This window comes from Rhinatrema bivittatum, chromosome 12 (assembly GCF_901001135.1).
Source record: "Rhinatrema bivittatum chromosome 12, aRhiBiv1.1, whole genome shotgun sequence".
Lineage (NCBI taxonomy): Eukaryota > Metazoa > Chordata > Amphibia > Gymnophiona > Rhinatrematidae > Rhinatrema > Rhinatrema bivittatum.
The window spans coordinates 30,973,077-30,993,320 of NC_042626.1; the positions used below are offsets into that span (position 1 = coordinate 30,973,077).

General features: G+C 41.7%; 1 protein-coding gene and 1 long non-coding RNA gene across 6 annotated transcripts in view; one reads left to right on the forward strand and one right to left on the reverse strand.

Annotated features, from left to right (window-relative positions):
- LOC115073844 overlaps nt 1–20,244 on the forward strand; it is a 69,570-nt gene that overhangs the window by 13,375 nt on the left and 35,951 nt on the right. For 4 of the 5 annotated variants that reach the window (XR_003852139.1, XR_003852138.1, XR_003852137.1 and 1 more), the window contains exon 4: nt 13,420–13,545. This is a non-coding gene — a long non-coding RNA (uncharacterized LOC115073844). Of the gene's footprint in view, nt 1–13,419; nt 13,546–17,738; nt 17,811–20,244 lie in introns of those variants that run through there. The other variant, XR_003852142.1, reaches the window with a different exon arrangement.
- C12H11orf53 (chromosome 12 C11orf53 homolog) overlaps nt 16,114–20,244 on the reverse strand; it is a 32,738-nt gene continuing 28,607 nt past the window's right edge. The window contains exon 4 of the mRNA XM_029572711.1: nt 16,114–16,827. Within this exon, the coding sequence (XP_029428571.1) occupies nt 16,423–16,827 (405 nt within the window). The 3' untranslated portion in view covers nt 16,114–16,422. The remainder of the gene's footprint in view (nt 16,828–20,244) is intronic.

The window sequence follows — 20,244 nt, forward strand, 5'->3', positions numbered from 1 at the left end:
AACATGCTCTTATACCAGCAACATTCTAGCCTGGGGAGCAAATGTCAGCTCCTTTATTGAAAAGCATTAGCTCACACTCTCCTAATCTGATCTTATTTCTCCCATACAAGAGGAAGGGGTAGGCAATATTCTGCAGACCCCAGGCATCAGCTCATGCAAACTAGTCTTGGTGTTCTCACCATCTACAGGCTTGGAGCTACCACCTCTTCCCTCCAGCAATCCTCATCCTGGGGCTCTGGGAAGTGAGTCTCCTCCCTCTGAAGCTGGCGATGTTGACTTGGGTGCTTCTTTTCTATGTTGTCCAACTCTTTGTTCTCTCTAGTTCTTTTCTTTGTTCTCTCTAGTTCTTTTCTGTGTTGTCCAACTCTTTGTTCTCTCTAGTTCTTTTCTTTGTTCTCTCTAGTTCTTTTCTGTGTTGTCCAACTCTTTGTTCTCTCTAGTTCCTTCTTCCCTTGCACATGCTAACTGATTTTGCTGTAGTTTCTCATTATAAGAACGTAGAGGTTTGTTCTAGGAGACCACATGGGTTCTTGTATAGGGCGTCTGCTGGGGGTGCTGTACCATACAAATAGTTAATTATTTCTGCAACTTTGAGTATAAACTGCTAAATTTGCATCACACTCAGTTTCTCCACCTAAAGCTCTGATTGGTAAGTTCATTATTGTAACTCCTTGGCAATATTCCCAGGCTTATGGCCTGGTTCATTTGCTGACCAGAACATAATGTAAAATAAATGTTCCCTTTTTCTCTATGCCCAGTAGAACAGCACCAAAAATAAAGACCTATGTAATATAATAAGGAGCATTCATAAAAAATACTAAGGCTAAAACTCAATGACCATGGAATTTTAATCATTTTAATCCTTAAAAGATAACCCTTTTTCTCTTATAATATATAAAAGATGCCCATTTATAAATCCCTTGAAAGATAACCCTTTTTCCTCTTATAATATATAAAAAATGCCCATTTATAAATCCCTTGAAAGATAACCCTTTTTCTCTTATAATATATAAAAGATACCCATTTATAAATCCCTTGAAAGATTACCCTTTTTCTCCTATAATATATGTCCCTTTTCGCTAGCTCCCAAGATGTCATAAAGCTCCAAATGCAACAATTACATTGAATTCTAAAACTACCATTACATTTTTGCCTGCAAGTTTACCGTTTCTGCCCCATTGCTGTTCAGTCCTTCTCTGGTCTTCTGCCAATATAATTGTCCAGGCCCAACAAAAGTTAAATAAGCAGTTTTCTTAGCATGCCCAGGTAGTTATTGACTTTTTATCTGACTTATTATTATTATCATCAATGAGATCCATATTCAGACACAGTCCGAATAGCAAAGTTAGCTGGATAAGCTTATTCGGCTAACTTTGGAAGTATATTCAATAGTGCAACTGCCCTATTGAATAAAATCAGCTAGCTTGAAGATAGCCGGCTAATTATATCTTGCTAACATTAGGACAGCTCTTTGGCTCAACCAGGCTTAGCTGGCTAAGTCAGCTGGCTAACTCTGAATATCAGAATATCTGAATATCAGACTTAGCTGATTAACGTAGCCGGCTAACTCAACTCCTCCCAGTTACGTCCCCAGAACACCCTTAACTTATCCGGCTAAATTCTAGCCACGTAGCACATTAGCCAGCTAGAATTTAGACAGATAGGTGCCCAAATATTCATTTAACTGGCTAACTTCTGAGGTATTTGACTAAATGCTTTTAAATATTGACTTCATTATTATTAAAAATTTATTACCCACTAGCTCTAAAGTTCACAGCAGATTACACCGCAAATATCCATATCAAAAACAATTATTACAAAACAAAACACAAAAATAAAAACATGACATTATCAGGATTGATGCAAGCACAGTCACATCTGATCTAAACAATACGCTACAGAAAGTTAATAAACTTCTTTCCTCCTACAGGTCCACCTCCCAGTGCCTATTCCTTCCTTGCACTTTAAAAGTTGATGACATTAATTAGGACCCAGACTAATTAACCAACTTACTCTGCCAGTTCAAAACACCTGTTTAAAAGGTCTACGTGTTCTTGAGTGAGGTGGGGAAGTCTGGACCCATTCCTGACATTTCACCTGCATGCATAATACGTCTCTGAGCCCAGATGATCAAATACTACCCCAAGACCATCCTGCCAAATAGCCTGAAGATGGCTAATGTCTCTCCAGCTCTGAACCCTACCTTGATAGTGCTAGGAACTGGCTCAGGCAGAAGGGAGGGGCCAGGCTGGGATGCTCTGCTGGCATTTTTTTAGATTACTTCTGCTCCCGAGGAGCAGAAGTAATCTAACAAAAAACAATAAGTAGCTAGGAAAGGGTTAGGGGTCAGGGAGGAGAGGGGAAAGGGTAGGAACATTAGGTAGGGGTATAAGGAAGTTCCCTACCAGTATGCTCCTTAATTTTTAAAATCCGGCGCGCATGTGTGCACGGGAAACACGTTATAAAATACCTGTGTCCATGTGCACATTTAAAAATCTACCCCTATATTTTCTTCCCTAAATTCAGCGTGCACTTATTGCAGAAAAATGTTATGTTTTGTTGAGTTGTTTTTTTGTTTTTTAAGGCATGTGAAATTCTTCATCTGGCTGGTTTAGTCCTGTTGAAAAGTGAGAGCTCTGTGAGATAATTATAACTTATTTTAAAAGATTCTTTCCCTGTTGATCGAGTAACATAGATTGGATTATCTTAGTGGCCTATGTACTTCTGGAGCAGTGAACCATATAAATGAGTTATCTGCTGTCATATAAACTCACAACGGGTAGAACCTGTTCCAGGTGTAAAACTACAGTAACAGTTTATTTTGACATGATCCTTCTCTTCAGAAAACTAAACTTTGTGCTTCAAGGAGAATTGCCCTGTCCTCAGGCTGTAACTGTGTGTCATACAAGGCAATGCTGTTATCAGGGCCTGTGCTTCCATTAGGCAAACTAGGCAGTCGGCAGCCTAGAGCACCAACATTTTGTTTGAGGGGAGGGGGCAGCATAATCCCATCAGCGCAAGGCCCAGAGAGGTGAGGACAAATAAGGGAGCACTGTGCTGGAGACACTACTGCCAGTAGGAGGGAGCACTGTGCTGGAGCCACTACTGCCGGTAGGAGGGAGCACTGTGTTGGAGACACTACTGCCGGTAGGAGGGAGCACTGTGCTGGAGACACTACTGCCGGTAGGAGGGAGCATTGTGCTGGAGACACTACTGCCGGTAGGAGGGAGCACTGTGCTGGAGACACTACTGCCGGTAGGAGGGAGCACTGTGCAGGAGACACTACTGCCGGTAGGGGAGAGCACTGTGCTGGAGACACTACTGCCGGTAGGGGAGAGCACTGTACTGGAGCTGCCTCCAGTAGATATGTTGGGGGAGAAGGGAGTGCATGAACCAAAGGTTCACCTAGGGTGCCAAAATCTTTTGTACTTGTGTTATTTTTTTTTTTTAAGTATTATTACCCGCCAGAAGCAGTTCTCCAATCTGGCAAGTTATAAATCTAATTAAATAAATAAATGATAGCTACGCATCTAAACATTTTAAATTATTATTTTTTTATATTTAAAGACTTTTTATAGAGAGAAGGATATAAATTTTTTTTTTTTTAAAGGACTCACAGAAAAGATGACGTCTGTAGAAGGGACCTAGGTGGATTGGAAAGGTTTTTTTTTTGCTGGCCCTTTAAAAGGTACCACATTCTTTGAAGAACCTTGCTTCTTCCAGGGCCAATACAGCTTACTAGGATTGCACTCAAGACTTTTAAACAATTTAATTTTTAAGATACAATCCAATTGGCCTGGGGAGAGCCATTTGGGTAGAACAGTGATATCAGTGAGTCATTGATGAGACATTAAGGAGGTCATTTTAAAAGGAGTTAGATGTGTAAATGTAACATACTATCATAGAAAATGTCAAAAGCCATGTATGCGCATAAAGAGGCAGATTTTCAAAGCCCTACACGCACTGGGCACACCGGGCACAGCGGCCATTTGCTGCTGTGCCCGGGATCACGGGCCGGCCATTGGCCGGTGTGCGCAACTTACGCCTGCTCAAGGCAGGCATAACTAGATAAGATAACTTTTTTAGGGGGGTTTAGCTTAGGGCAGGGGGAGCAAGGGAAGGTGGGGTAGGGGGGGTAGGGAAGTTCCCTTCGAGGCCACTCCGATTTCAGAGCGGCCTGGGAGGGAACGGAGGAAGGCAGCGCGCCGACCCCTGATTTTATAACATAAGCACGGCTGCGCACATGTTATAAAATCGGGCGTACATTTATGGGCGTCAGGTTGCGCGCATGTTTTAAAATCTGCCCCAAAGTGTACATGGATATCCTATTGTCAGTTCAATTACTGTAATCCTTTTCAAAAGCCCACTTTACACGGGTAAAGTGCATTTACACATGCAAAACCCATTTTTAAGCAAGTAAATGCTTTTTAAAATCAGGTCTATTGCGAGTTTTTTTTTCAGCAGAAACACTTTATTGAAGTGGGACATAATTTATAGCCATTGATGCCATTGCTCTTCAACACAATGGCTCCCTCGATGTCTGTTGGGATGAGTAAAGAAAATCTTGAAAATGGAAAGGAAAAAAAAAAATAATTTAATTGCCTGGTAACAGACATGAGCACAGAACCTGTCCAAAGCTGAAAAATACAAAGATATCAATAACCGCTTTTATACAGTAAAATAAAATAAGAGGATTGCATGTGTGCTACACAGAAATACACAGTAAAATGGGAGCGCTAAATCAAGCATTTGTAATCTGTCAGCAGTCACGTGGCCGAGGGGCATTAACCAATGGGAGGGGAGCTCTAACATGCCCTGGTGACGTCACAATATACCCTGGTTGTGTTGACTTTTCCCAGGCATGGAAACATGACAGTTAAGCATGGGGTAACACCGATTTAGAGAAACAGAAGAAAATATTTGATCTTTTTTTTTTTTTTCTATAGCGGGATAGATTTTTGGATCTTATTGATGATAACCGAAGGAGAAAGACGTGTGAATTTTAAAAGTCCCGCGTGCGCCAAAGCCGGGAGATATGCGCGTGTATTGGCCTGGCACGCGCTGTGTGGATTTTAAGAGGCACCCCGGGTACTTGCGTAACTCCCGGTACGCGGGTAAAAAGTTTTTTTCATAAAGGGGGTGGGGCGTGTGGGCATGGTCTGGGTGGGTCATGGGCGTTCCAGGAAATATGAATGATACCAGCGCGTAAGTATCTATGCACACCAGCACGCGCCGGGTCCCTATATGCATAACTTTACTTCTGCTATGGACAGCAGGTAATTCATGAAACAAAAAAAAACTAGGCTAGATGGCGAGATTTTAAGGGTTGGGGCTAATAAGGTAAAAGGGAGGCAAGTTATCTAGGGGGTTCAGGAAGTCCTTTCCTTTACTGGGGCAAACTGGGAAACAGGTAATTACGTCGGCACTCGTATCTACTAAAACCCCTTCCACTTACGCGATCAAGGCAGCGTTCGTGCGCATCAATGTAAAATCGTGCACACATGTACACGCATATAGCCAATTTTATAACAGGCACGCATGTACACGCGTATGTTATAAAATTTCCGCATCCACATGTGAGAGCAGTCAAATGCCCGCACATGCGCTCCCGCAGGCAGGTCTTAAAATTCACCTTTGAGAGTGACTGGGGATTTTCAGATTCATTCTTCCTCTCCGGTTATAATAAATCTCTTTTTTTTAATTTGCAATTGTACTAAAAATTGATCCACAATACTACAGTCCAATATGCTGCTTCTAAAAATATCCTGATGAGCCCAGCTGCCCTGGATTATAACCTTCCTTCAGGGCTAACTTTCCAATTAGTCAAAGTAGACACGTGCTTAGATTGCCTTATGTCTAATGGGCGGCTGAATGTTGTGTCAGAGAGGTGTCTTGTGATCACTACAGAAAGCAAGCCAAGAAAGCCTGCGTCTTCAGAAGAGAACCCCTCCCCCCCGTTTTTGAATCCTCAGATGGGAAAATGCCCCAAGAACCCTGCTTAGGGGCATATGAAAATGTAGCCTTACTATCCTTATTCAAAAGACCGGCCTATCTCTGTTTTTTCCTATTACTAGATGAATGAACAGATCAAAAGAATGGTTCGGAGCAAAAATCCCCATGAGAACCAGTGAGAATGCCCGGGCCTTTCCTTGAATTAACTTTCCAGAAGTTCATCAGTAAAAATCAGGAAGCAATTGATTTTGCCCCGGTACGCAATCAGGGCTGGATTTAGGCATAGGCAGCATAGGCACCTGCCTTGGACGCCAAATTCTGAAGGCGCCCCAAAAAAAAGTGGGATCCCCTCTACTGCTGTCTGATTTATGGGGGCAAAATCACCTTCCCTGCCTATAATGTTAAATCTGGCCCTGTTTGCAATGGAGCAAACTCAAAACGGGACAAGCTGCAAGGGACTGGCAGCTGAGCCTGGGAAAGTGTTTCGTCCCTTTGGCGTGTAAAACAGTTTTTCCACAGGCAAGTGCATCTATAAGCAGTAGAGGGAAAATAACCAGAAATGGAAGAAAAAGAGAGCGGGTGCCATTTCTCCATACCTTACATACCAGGTGAGGTGGATAAGGAAATGTGTGTGTGTGTGTGTCACATGGTTCCCTCCTGAGCAGCCTTGGGCAGGAAACAAATTCCTGATTTTCTCCAGTCACGGTTATTAGGGACAGACGGAACTGTGCCTGCCCAGCTGATTTCATTTCTTCTCAGCAAACCGGCTCAGTCCTGGCTTCATCCCAATGCGTGGAACCCTGCTTTTGGTAGGGGGAATCGTAACTTCAGGTCCGTAGATACAGCAGGTGAAATCCAGGTTTGTATCAGCCTGACAGGAAATAACCTAGGACAGTCCTCTTTCTGCCAGTGCATATAAGGAACTGTAGTTCTGTTTCCCCCTAAAGGCTGGGACCATATCTTCATTTATTCAACGGGACAAACTTTTAAAAACCAGAACTGGATCAGCCTGCCCCTGGTGTAGGGCTGCCACCTCACCCCAGATTTAGCAAACATGCTGATCCAATCCCGGTTTATCCCCATTGAATTCATGGAGCTGTAGTTCTGATTCTCCCATTGTTTTCCCTTAGATAATCAGAACTACAACTCCATGCATGCAATGGGGTAAAACAAGGCTTGCATCAGTCTATTTGGTTGACCTGGCGTGAGTTTGGCAATCCTGGTGATCCTAAAGGTATCTGGGAATTTTGTTGGTCTGCCTGCGAACTGAGATTTGAGAGTGGCTAGGCTTGTTAAAATGGAAGAGCTGAGGGATGGCCCAGTAGGTCATGGTGATGCCAAGTGGGCAGGACTAGCCAGAGAATAGACTCCAGGCCAGACACTGGCAACAATATAAGCTTCTTTATTGTTAAGCAATAGTAAAGAAAACAAGTTAGCTGGTTTGTGCATTTCAACAAAATAATTGTAACTTACACTTCATATTCTCGAGGCTTCTCTCTCTCTCCCTGGGCCTCCCTCATCCCTCTGGCCCTGGTCTCTTATTCCTGCTTGCAGTGCTCCACCCTATCCCAGAATCCATTCCTGGGTTGGGATTTAAGGAGGAGCGCACACTTATGTGCGCGGTCAGGCTATTTTATAGCACGTTCACATATAAACGCGTATATTATAAAATAGCAGCCGTGTCCCTGGGCATGCCACTTGACAGTGAAAGGACCAATCCATTTTCAGAATTCCTAAAGGGCAGCTTTCTGAAAAGGGATTGGTCCTTTCTCTGATATGTGACAGTGGAGGTACCCATCAGCAGACAGTGAAGGAATGAATAAATTAATATTAGCACAGGTTTTATTTCATTGGCCCCTTTGTGTCTGCACCTCTGGCAACAGCAGCCTTTGACATTGTCGACCACACATTACTATACCATCAGATGAGAAAAATTGTAATAGAACTGTCCGCAAGTGGTTCTCCTCCTTCCTAACTGATAGGACATTCCAAGTCAAACTGGGCAGCCACTTATCTGACACATTTCCAGTTGATACAGGCATCCCCCAAGGCTCAGCCCTCTCGGCCAAACTTTTCAACATATATAGGTTTCCTCTATGTAAATTACTAAAAGAACTAGGAATTAACCTCTTTTATATGCAGATGATAACCAGCTCTACATTCCTATCACCAAATCAACTGAAAATACAACATCGACACTCTTAACATACGTGAAGGAAATTCAGCAAGAACTATCTCAGCTTAAACTAACACTAAACACAAATAAAACTGAAATTGTGTAGCTAAGAAGAAACCCTTCTATTATTAAACCGCCTAGTCTAGACTTAAGTAACTTCTACATTACACTCTCAGAAGAAGTACAAGACCTGGGAATACCGTTCGATGAGAACATCACTATGAAAAAGCACATAAATAAACTAATTAAAACAGGATACTCCAAGCTGCGAATATTACATTGATTGAAACCGCTACTAACATTTCAAGACCTCTGAACTGTCTTACAAACACTAATATTCTCAAACATAGACTACTGCAACTCCCTATTACTTAGCCTAACTTCACGCCATTCATCAAAATTCGTTATGGTATTAACGCACGTGATAACACGTTAACGCCAAAAGAACATAAGAACATGCCATACTGGGTCAGACCAAGGGTCCATCAAGCCAAGTATCCTGTTTCCAACAGTGGCCAATCCAAGTCGCAAGTACCTGGCAAGTACCCAAGCATTAGATAGATCACAAGCTACTATTGCTTATTGATTACAGTCATAGCAATTTATGGATTTATCCTCTAGGAACTTATCCAATGAATTCCAGAACTTAACTACGTGCTGAGTGAAAAATAATTTTCTTTGATTTGCTTTAGATGAGCTACTTGCTAACTTCATGGAGTGCCCCCTGGTCCTTCTATTATCTGAGAGAGTAAATAACCGATTTACATAGTCCTTTCATGATTTTGTAGACTTCTATCATATCCATAATGCATGCGATAATAATGCTTGCGCACGGCGTGAATGCAAATTTTGGGAAGGGGCCATCTAATAGCTCGAGGTGAGGTGTTGGTGGTGTTTTAGGGTTTAGGAGCCAGTTTTTCATGCAAGGGCGAGAGAACATGATAGAAATGTCATATTTGTGAGACGTTCCTCACTCCAAATGACATGAAATCTTCACCGAGGTGTACTGTGCTGTTCATACATCTCACTCTGCATGTAAAACTGGCCCCTACACCCTAAATCACCACCAACGGCTGAGTTTTGTACTACTTGCAAGGCTCGTGGGACATAACCTGGCATACTGATATAGATGGAATTACAGTCATCTAAACCGGGTAAAGCAAGTGCCTGTAGTACTGTCTGCAAATGTACTTTAAATATGGTTCAAACCGTCTCAGCATTCACAGTTTAAAGAAGGAATGCAAAGGCACCTAAAGAAAAAAAAGATGAGCTTTTAGTTAGAGATGGGTGATTTATTCAAATATTCTGTGCATCCCTTTGGAAGAAAAGAGACCAGGAATAGATATAATAACCTCTAAAGAGTTGAATAATTGTGTTAAGGAGATAAGTAGGTGCTTGCAAGGCAGATTTCTATTCTGAATAAGTGATTGTCTATGGGATGGATTACACCTGGAGGGATATGAGTTATTTTTACAAAAAGTTTCTTCTAAGAGAAGCATTAGTCTGAAGTTACGACCACTCGCAGCATTCATTAAGATAAGTTTGTCAGACTCTCATTGATAATATAAAATTGATAAACTCATACAGGGGGGGGGGGAGGGAGGGCGCTAAGGCAATCAAAGTATGAACATATAGGAAATGATGAGAGACTTTTTATGTTCAAAAGGTATAAGATAAATCAAAAAAACATTTTCAAAAAGCATCCAAAATAATAAATAAAGAAAAAACGGTATTGGGTGCACGGTTTGAGACCTAACCAAATTAACGGTTATCAGCCATAAAACCAGTACTGAACATCTGAAGTCAGATCATATTTATTCTGTTTCCCCAGTTTTAGTTATCTGATATTATTTAAAAGAGGGGATATTTTGATAGAGGCATTAGTTTTCTCCTAGTTGGCACAAGAATACCTGCAGCCAGTTCCAATCAGGATTCTTCTTTAACAAAACACTTACAATATTTGCATCATTTACAATAAGCTTCATTGTAATTAGAGAGCGATTTTAATATTGCCATTAAGCCAGAGGTGGATAGCTCTAGTGCTAAGAAAGATAACAGTCAAAATGCAGAGCAAAATTAATGTTTGTTACAGGACCTGGGAGTATTGGAATGTGGAGGGCTCTAAACTCTAGTGCCAGAGATTATCTTTCTTTTTTTCACATTCCCATCAATCTTACTCTAGATCCGATGTGTTATTTTTGGATATGAAATTGGGGGGGAGGGGGGCGGAGATTTGGAAGAAGCACAAATTGGGAACATCACATGGTCAAAACATACACCACCATCACCATCATCATCGTTTGTTTCATGCCTTTCCAGCCAGAGATCAAGGCATTTTACAAGATGCACATGGATGATACATTTTACAAGTCATTAAATACGATTATATGGTTACATAATGGGAAATACAAATTCAGACTTAGTAAGAGTGAGACAGGAGGCTACTAAGGATATAGAAGAGAGAGTAAGGCTTCAGGAGATGATAGGCATAGAGAAATTATATACATCTTTATATGCAAACATATAGGAGCTATATAAAGCCATTGACATTATAATGATCTATATTACATATCGTTGTGGTGGCTAACTTCAGAGTTTTAAAGTGACTACTGTAAGTTTAAACTCTGTCGAAAGATCTTATGGGATATCTTATATAAAAAAATAAATATATTAAATATTAAGGTGGTTATGTGCACAGTAGGCATGAGTTATTGGTGAGTAGCAAATGCTGCATCAAAGGACCAGGTCTTTACCAGGTTCCTGAAGAATACACGATCTGGAATGAGTCTGTTGCAGAGTGGAAGGGAATTCCATAATGTTGGGTCAGAGCCTATGAAAGGTTTTTTCCTAGCTCCAATGAGGCTAATAGTTTTGGGTGATGGTCTTACAAGATGCACCTGTGTTTGTAAGCATAGCTGGAGAGTAGGTATGTAGGTGTGAAAGGCAGGTAAGTGTTTTATAGGCTAGAACTAGACATTTACATTTAGTGCAATAGTGAATTGAGAGCCAGTGTAATACTTTTTTAGAATGGGAGTAATGTGTTCAAATTTCTTTGTCTTCGTTATCATATGGGTTCCCAACAAGGAGCTCTTTGTCATCTCAAAGAAATTCCTGGAGAGGGTTGTGGGTGGGGAAGGCTACCTGGTCCCAGCTTGGAGTTGGATTTACTGATGGGAAAATTTATAGGAATGTGGAAATATTATAAAATAGCAGAAGCTGTCTATTTGCTGATAATTGCATGTGTAGAGTTTGGTATTCTGAATGGTTACTAGATGGCATCCTTTCTGGTAATTTACACAATGCATTGCACTGTATCACGATGAAAGAGATGATTTAAATGGCCTGTGTGAGATATCCCCCTTTGCATGAGGATCAAGGTCCCATAGAGGGAGTGTTCATCCAATATAAAGGGGCTACATGAGGATTTGGAGTAGGAGCTGAAGAGAACTCAGCTGGCGACTGGGTTCACCCAGGGTGGCATCTCTTTGGAGAAGGCCCTGCTCTGGGGCATTCCCCCTCAAGGGAAAAAGCCTGAGGCAGAATAGGTGTTTCACCTCAAAGGGAAGCAACCAGGGGGCCCGATTTGAGTCCTGGAGTTGGAGGGGAATCTGGAGATCTCACAGATAGTGGGGAGAATGTGGAGTGAAGAAGCCACGAAAGGGTGAAAGCTGGGGACACTGGGGAAGTCCTATGCTTTTGATAGGATGGGGCAGAAGTAACTTCTGAAGGATTACAGTTTGTATGGAGAGTGGAGAGAATTTCTAAGTGTCCAGTGAACGAGTACCGAAGCACTTAGAGGTACATTTTAAGATCCACGCATGTGCGCACATATGCCGGCTCTCGCACATGGATGCAGAAAATTTCTAACATATGTTCACATATGCACAAATGTTATAAAATCAGCAGTTACGCATGTAGATGTGTGCTCAAGTTTATACAGAAGCGTATATGTGTGCAAATGCTACATCTACCGCGTAAGTGGGGGGGAATTTTATCAGGGGTGTGCGCCGAGGCTATTTACCCTTTTCCCAGTTCTCCCAGGGTAGGGCTAGGACTTCCTAACCCCCCCCCCCACCCCCCCAGTTTTAAAGGCTCCCTTCTCCCCGTTAGACCCGACCCTTAAAACCCCGCTGACTAGCCCTGATTTTTTTAATTTTTGACTTACACGCCAGCAATAGCAGAGGTAAAGTTACACTGTGGGGAACACCCCCCCCCCCCACGTGCGTGCTTGTGTACATAAAGCATTCACATGCACATCTTTATTTATTTATTTATTTTAAAACATTTCTATACCATCTTTCAAAAGCGAGATCGCTCACCAAAACGGTTTACAGATAAACACGAATTTAAAGAAAAATAAAAGAAAAATAAAAATAGTAAATAAAATGAATATGAAATAGTAACGACTAAATAAATAAATAAAATAAAATATAAATGAACTAAACTAAAAAACAATAAAAATGTAAAGCAAGAGTAGTAAGAATAAGAAAAATACAATAAATTCAATTAAACCCCAACTCTAATAAATATCTCTTAATAATTAAATTAACTATACTAAATTATTTTACAAAGACAAGAAAAGTCAGAAATAAAGAATAAAATAAGACTAGAAAGGAACAAATCTAATGTCTTTTGATAATCTCTCAGTCTCCTCCCGACACACCCATGCCCCGCCCCTTTTTTGAACTTTTTTGATTTGTGCAAGTACCGGGAGATACGCACATACACGGGTGCTTCTTAAAATCCACGCGGCGCGCACTGGCCCAAGACGCATGTATCTCTCGGCTTTGGCGCACATAGGACTTTTAAAATCTGCCAGATTATGTGAAAGAAATTGATGTTAAGACTGTCAGAAGCAAAGTCTATATTTTGATGGAAGAAAGAAAATGTTTATAGTTGGGAGGGAATTTCTTTCACTGAGGGTAGTTTGAAATGTAGGAGAGAAGAGCGTACTTTGAAATATTAAAGAGGAAAGTGGGAAAGACATTCATAAGAAGTTCTCCTAATCTAGGGGAAATTATTTATAGAAAGTTCTCCTAATTCCTGGGAAGGTTTGTTACTTGGAGATCAATATTCAGCACCATTTAGCCGAATAAGTAAGTATTTATCCAACTAAGTGGTGGTGATTGAATATCTAGCCGCCTTTAGCAGCTGCCACTTAACAGGGAGGAGCTTCTAATCTGGCTAACATAGCAAGATAAGTAGCGATATTTAAATAAATTAAACCTGCTCAATAGCAGCAGGAGATGACGTTGCATCAGCGTGACTCCTGCTGTTGTCCATGCCCACAGAAAGAGCCTGTGATCCAGCAGGCTGCCACAGAACCCATCCTGCAGCGGCTAAAGAAGAGAAGAGACTTGAAGGATGTCAGCAGAGCCCATCGTGCGGAGGTTGAAAAAGATCGGACCCATGACCAGGTAGCATGATGAAGAGGTGAAGAAGAGAGCAAAAGGTCTGAGCCTGTGTGAGTGAGAGTGAGTGTGTGTGTGAGAGAGCAAGCAGGCCACTGAATGTGAGAGAGTGCCTGTGTGTCTGTGCATTTCTATGTGTGTGAAGGAGAGAGAACCATTGCGTGTGAGACTGCCTGAGTATGTGTGTGTGTGTTTGTGTGAGGAAGAAATAGCCTCTGAGAGAATGCCTGTCTGTGTGTGAGGGAGATACACTGAGTGTGAGAGAGTGCCTGTGTGTTTATATGCGTGTGAGGGAGAGAGTGCCATTGAATGTGAGAGAGTGCCTATACGGATTTGTGTGTGTGTGTGCATGCGTGTGAGGGGGGAGAAAGTCACTGAGTGTAAGAAAGTGCCCGTGTGGTGTGTGTGTGTGTGTGTGTATGCGTGTGAGAGAGAGTGAGAGCCACTGATTGTGAAAGAGTGCCTGTGGTGTATGTGTGTGTGAGAGAAAGCTACAAAATGAGTGTGCATGTCTGTGAGGGAGAGAGTGCCTTTTTTGTGTGAGAGAGTGCCTGTGTGTGTGAAAGCCACTGTGTGTGAGAGAGTGCTTATGTGAGTGTGTATGTGAAGGTAAGAGAGCCACTGAGTTTGAGTGCGTGCCTTTGTGTGTATGTGTGTGTGTGAAGAAGAGAAAGCCACTGAGTGTGAGAATGCCTTTGTGTGTATGTGTATGAGTGTCTGTGAAAGAGAATGAACACGTGTTAGAGTGTGTTTATGGCAAAGAAAAAGAGGATGATACAATATAGGACCTGTCTTTAGATGTGAATGTCTTTAATCTGACATCTCAAGAAGGGGGCATATGAAAGTTTTTGTATAATAGTTTCAGGAACAGGTATTTATTATTTTGCAGATATTTTTAGGTATCATGGCTTCTTCGGTTTACCTAACAGGTGGCATATTTGTGTTTTAGGGTCTATGTAATATTTGCAGTGTTGCATTTTTATAGGTAGCGTTGTTTCTGTTTCAGTACTAGCAGTTAGTGCAGTTTTGGTATTGGAGGCTTACTATATTGCAATTATTTACTTATGGCTTCCTGAGGGCCAAGCCCACAACCAAAGCATGTTACAAAAGACCTAATGCAGCAGAAGAAGGCGAAGCATCCAACCATCAAAGAGGCAATCAATCAAATAAGGAGGAAGGATATAATTACTGTAAATGTCCATATAGTTCCTCAAAAGTTATTTAGGTCTTATGTGTTAGCATAAAACCAAAAACATGTATAAAAGGGTAGATGGTCCCCAACATGGGCCGTGTTTCGTAAGAACTGCATCAGGAGGGAACCTAGCAACATAATAACATACAGAAAACAAATGTTAAAGAGTGGACATAGAACACAATAAAAAAAAACCAAGATTATATATACCATCAGCTTACCCTCAATAAGAAAGTACTTCAGACACTCAAACGATCAGAGAACACTGTGTTAAATCTAATAGAGGTAGAAAAGAAAAATTTAAAATCTTCCAAACAAACATATAGGGGTAGATTTTCAAAGCAGCGTGTATGCGTCCATGTGCACACGGTTCCCGGAGTGCGCACATGGATGCGCTGATTTTATAACGTGCATACATTATAAAATTCGATGCATGCGGGTTCCAACCTGCGCACACAAGGGAGGGTATTTTATAAAAAACACGCAGCAATGCGATTGGGCCATCCCCAGTTCCCTCCCAGGCTTCTCCAATTAAGGAATGGACTGGGAGGGAACTTCCCTATCCCCCTACCTATCCTTCCTCCCTTTTCCCCTTTCCTCCCTTTCCTCCCTGACCCCTAAACCCTCCCTAACTAAACTAATTTTTTTTGTTTTTGAACTTACCCGCTCAGTGGAGCAGAAGTAAGTTCCGCGCGCTGGCCGACTGCCACGCTGTCCTGGCCACGCTGCCGCGCTGTCCTGGCCGGCCCCCACCCCAGCCTGCCTCTTTTTAAAGGCCTGGCACTTCCGCGCATACCGGGAGATACACGCGTGGCTGGGCTGCTCTGATAATGCGCTCGGTACGCGCGCATCTCCTGGGATTTGCTTGCGCCGGCCTTTTAACATCCCCCCAGCATTGTTCAAATAATAACCATTATCTGGCATTATGGGTTGGGTCAGACACAATATCAGTACTCGGAGTTCATTTCTGATGCTTATCATTTTTATTCATGAGTCCACATCAATTCTTAAACTTCTTAAGTATGTATACATTTTATCTAAGGTTTAGACCATATTATAATTTAAAATTATTTTGAAAATTCTTAGCTAGGAGCTTACATTTTTCTGTCACATTTTCATTTTTTTTTTTTTAAATTCTGCCAGTATAATTTTAAATCCCCTCTCTCCAATTGGGACTGACCAATCAAGGTACCAAAGCCTAATTTGTAAATGTAATATTAAATTTTGTAAAAAAAAGTTCATCAGGAAATGAAGTTTCCAGGTATATTTAGAATATTTTACTTTTGTATATTTTATTCTGTTATTGTGATATGATGTGACGTCTTGTTTTATATTTTTTTAGCTTTGTATGCTTTATTCTTTTATTATGAATGTCCTTTATATGAGCCACTTGGAATTTTTAAGCGGTTTATAAATTAAAAATACAAGTCATAACCATAAGGATATTCCTACAAAAAAAGTCACTTTTTAAGGTGAATAATTATTTTTCCCATTTTAAATTAGCACATTGAGCATGTTTGTAACATTATCATGACCACATGTCAAAAATATTGTTTTATGACGATATCATATTTTGCTTCAGTACTACTGTATATGCCAAACCCCTTTCCCTTAAAAACAGAAATTCCAGAGACTGATCCATCTAGTAGGTGGAGGAGCCAGCCAGCAGAAAAACAACCAAGTCCCTCTTGTCAGTAGTTTCTCCTGAACTCATAGGATCCCCAGATAATATTTGCATCTTCCTTTGGCCAAGAAGAACTGTCATGGAGGGCACTGGCCTCTGATGTTTCCTCAGAAGGCAGGTGGGCTATCTTGGATGATAACTCATTTGCAACAGTCATGAAGGAGGGGAACGAGTACGAGGGTGTGGTGGGGAAAGCAGAAGTGTAATGTGCCTCATCAAAGGCATGCAATGAGTAGGATGGGGTCCCTGGGACTGCAGCGCCTCGAGTCGAGCTTCTGTACTGTGCTGTACTGCCTTGGTCATGGGTCACAAGGCAGTTGGCCATGGATGAAGAAACTGTTTGTAAGGTATCTGGACACAAGGCATCTGATTGGTTGATTCCGTCAGGTGCTGATTGCTCCCATGAATCTCTCTGTGAACATAAGAAACAGACAAGACAAAGTAACCAAATACAAACTAAGGGGGTCATTTATCAAAGTGCTATATGGCGTTTTCGCATGCGAAAACACCTTTAACGCATGTGAAAACATCATAATGCATAGTGCAATCAAATTATGAAAAGGGGAGGAGTTGGGGCGGGATTTCTGGCCAAGTGGACCGACTTCATAAATTGCAAAGCCATATCGCACAGCTTTAACGTGGATTTTAACTACACATTTTTCATTTGCATTAAGCCGTGCGATATGGCTTTATTGCACTTTGCAATGTTTTCAGTATTTTAAGCTGCTGAGGGAGTGAGAGCATCTAGCTATAAGGCCCTCACACTAGGTAAGTATTTATACCTCTATAGGAGGCCCACCTAGCTATTCGAAGTGAGGTTTAGGTATTAGTGTAGGGGTTAGGGGTCACTTTGACATGCAGAGTGTGAAGTACGAACAGAACAGTGCACTCTTGTGAAGATTTGATGACCTTCAGAGTGAGGAAACTCACCCAAAGATGAGATTTGTGCAGTGTTCTTTCAACCTAGCTTGATGGACTCTCTACCTAGGTAACATCAAGCTAGGTTGAGAGAACACTGCACAAATCTCATCTTTGGGTGAGTTTCCTCACTCCGAAAGTACTCGTATACGCTATTTTATAAACATTTACTTATGTATTTATTTACAAAATTAATATTCTACCTTTTTCAAAAAACATTTTACAAAGTTGATTACAATTAACATCAGTAAACAATAGAATTGAAACAAATCAATAATAAAACAAGCTAAAACATCATAAAACAGCTACCATCCATTTAAAATTAGCTAAGTTAATCTGCAAACGCCTGATTAAACAGGTGCGCTTTTAAAAATCTCCCAAAACGTTTTTATATATCTGATTTAGATCCAAGTGCCGATGGAAGACTGTTCCACAGAAAAGCCGCTGCCACTGAAAAGGCTCGCGCGTGCACCTAGTCTCTAGCATCCCGCAGTCTACTGATGGCAAAAGTCACCCAGGTACTTAAGGCTTTAGCAAGCAACTATTTTAAATATTCAAACCCATTGTCCCGCAAACCTTTGAAGTTCATCATTGTAAATTTAAACCGTACCCTAAACGGCACGCTACAAGGAGCCAATGTAACTCCTTCAAAACTGGGGTTATATGTTCATGTCTCCCAAGGTCAATGATCACTCAGGCCGTGGCATGCTAGGGAACCTACAGCACCTGAAGGTGATTTTTTTGGAAGCTCAATATAAATCCTATTACAGTAATCTAGGATCGACAAAATTAAAACTTGGGCCACAGTACCAAAATCTTTTTGACATAATATAAACCTCAGACGCCTCACCATCCTAACCCTAAAAAAGACATTTTGTAACACATTTCTAACTTGTGGCTTGAATGACAATCTTGAGTCAATCAACATTCCTAAATCCCGTGTACTTGAGAAAAATGAAGAATTCCTCCCCTTAGTATTGAAACAGAGGGATCTCTTCAGCAGAGAAAGTACGACTTATCAATAAGAATTCAAAACAACTTCATTGATCCCCATCCAATTCTCTACTACCTGTAGTCATTTGTACAAAAGTCTTCTGAAGAGAATCGCAAACAGGGAAGACAAGTTGTATGGCATCAGCATATATTTTATAAGTAATATCTATCACCTGAATTTTAAAAGCCCGGCGCTCACCAAATCCAGGGGATATGCATATGGCCAGGTCTTGCGTGTGTCGAGCGCATTTTCAAAAGGACCCAGCCATGTGCTTATCTCCTGGTATGCGCAGAAGTGACAGGCCAACGAAAAAAGGCGGCCTGGGGAGCAGGGTCTGGGTGGGGAGGGGCAGAGTGGGTTGGAAGCCGGCCAGGACAGCGGCCATTAGGCCCTGTCACGGGGAAGCGTGCGTCAGCAGGTAAGTTTAAAAAACAAAAAACAATAGGCTAGATAGGTAGGGGTTAGGGGAAGGGGAGGAGAGGAGAGGAGAGGAGAAAAGGTAGGAAGGTTAGATCAGGGAATAGAGAAGTTCTCTCCCAGTCCGCTCCTTAATTTGAGTGGACTGGGAGGGAAGTGGGGAAGGCCTATCCGTGTTGCCGTACGTTGCTTTTTAAAATTCCCCCCTGCGCGCGTGAGTCCCCATCAGCCCGCATATGCAAGCGTGGATTTTAAAATCCGGTGCGCTTGTGCTTGCGGGAACCATATTTTATAACATACGCGTGCTGACTCTGATGCGCGCGCATGTTATAAAATAGTCGCACTCATGTGTTCACGCCGGGCACAGCGCACACATGGACACACACACGGATGTTTTAAAATCGACCCCTATATACTTATTTATTAATTTATCAAAAGTGCACTCTTATTTTTGGTTTGTGCACATATAAGTGAATTTTAAAATCCACACACACACTAAAGCCGGGAGATACCCATGTGTCACGGGCCAGCATGCACTGCACGGAATTTAATAAGCGCACAAGTGTGCACACAAATCAGAAAGTTAAAAAAGGGGCAGGGCATGTGCGGGACATGGGCACGTGGAAAGGTCACTTGAAAAGTGCACATGCCGAGGTCTCCTACCACGTAATTTTATTTCTGCTCTGGGTGATGTGTAAGTTTTAAAATAAAAAAAGTCTGGGCTAGTCAGCAGGGTTTGAATGGTTGGGGCTAATAGGGTAAAAGGGAGGCCATCTAGCTAGGGGGGTTAGGAAGTCGAAAGCTTTTACCTGGGTGAACTGGAAACAGATTGGGGAAACTGGTAATTGCATTGTTGCATGTATCTATTAAAATCTTCTCACTTACGCGGTAGAGCCGGCATTTGCGTGCACAAGCGCACATCCATACAAAATTGCGCACACATGTATGCGCGTACAGCCGATTTTATATCATATGCGCGAATGTTATAAACTGGCCACATCCATTTGCGTGAACTGCCATACATGCCAACATGTACGCCCATGCGACTGTTTAAAAGTTATCATCATATTGCAAAAAAGGGGCAGTCTACGGGTATTCCTGGGCAAGGTCAACAGAAGCGCGCATAAATTGCTACTTCATTTGAGATTTACATGAATACATTAGACAACTTATTATGCAGTTTTATGGCTGCTAATTATCAAGCACACTTGATATCAGCCTTGTCTGTTGTCTGCTATTGGTTGGGTGGGAGGTCTGAGTGAACTGGGGGGAGTTCAGGGTGAAGAACTGGGAGGGTATCGATGACCTGGAGAAGGACTGGGTGGACTGGTGGAGTTTTCAGCAAACTGGTAATTTCAATTACATGCACATATTTGAAAATATGCCGACTCCCATGTATAAATCAGGGTTGTACGCGAGCAAGTTCTATTTTTTTTTTCAGGGGTAAAATAGGAAAACTTTGCACTTTCAGTGACTTGCAGGTATTCACTCATAACCAAA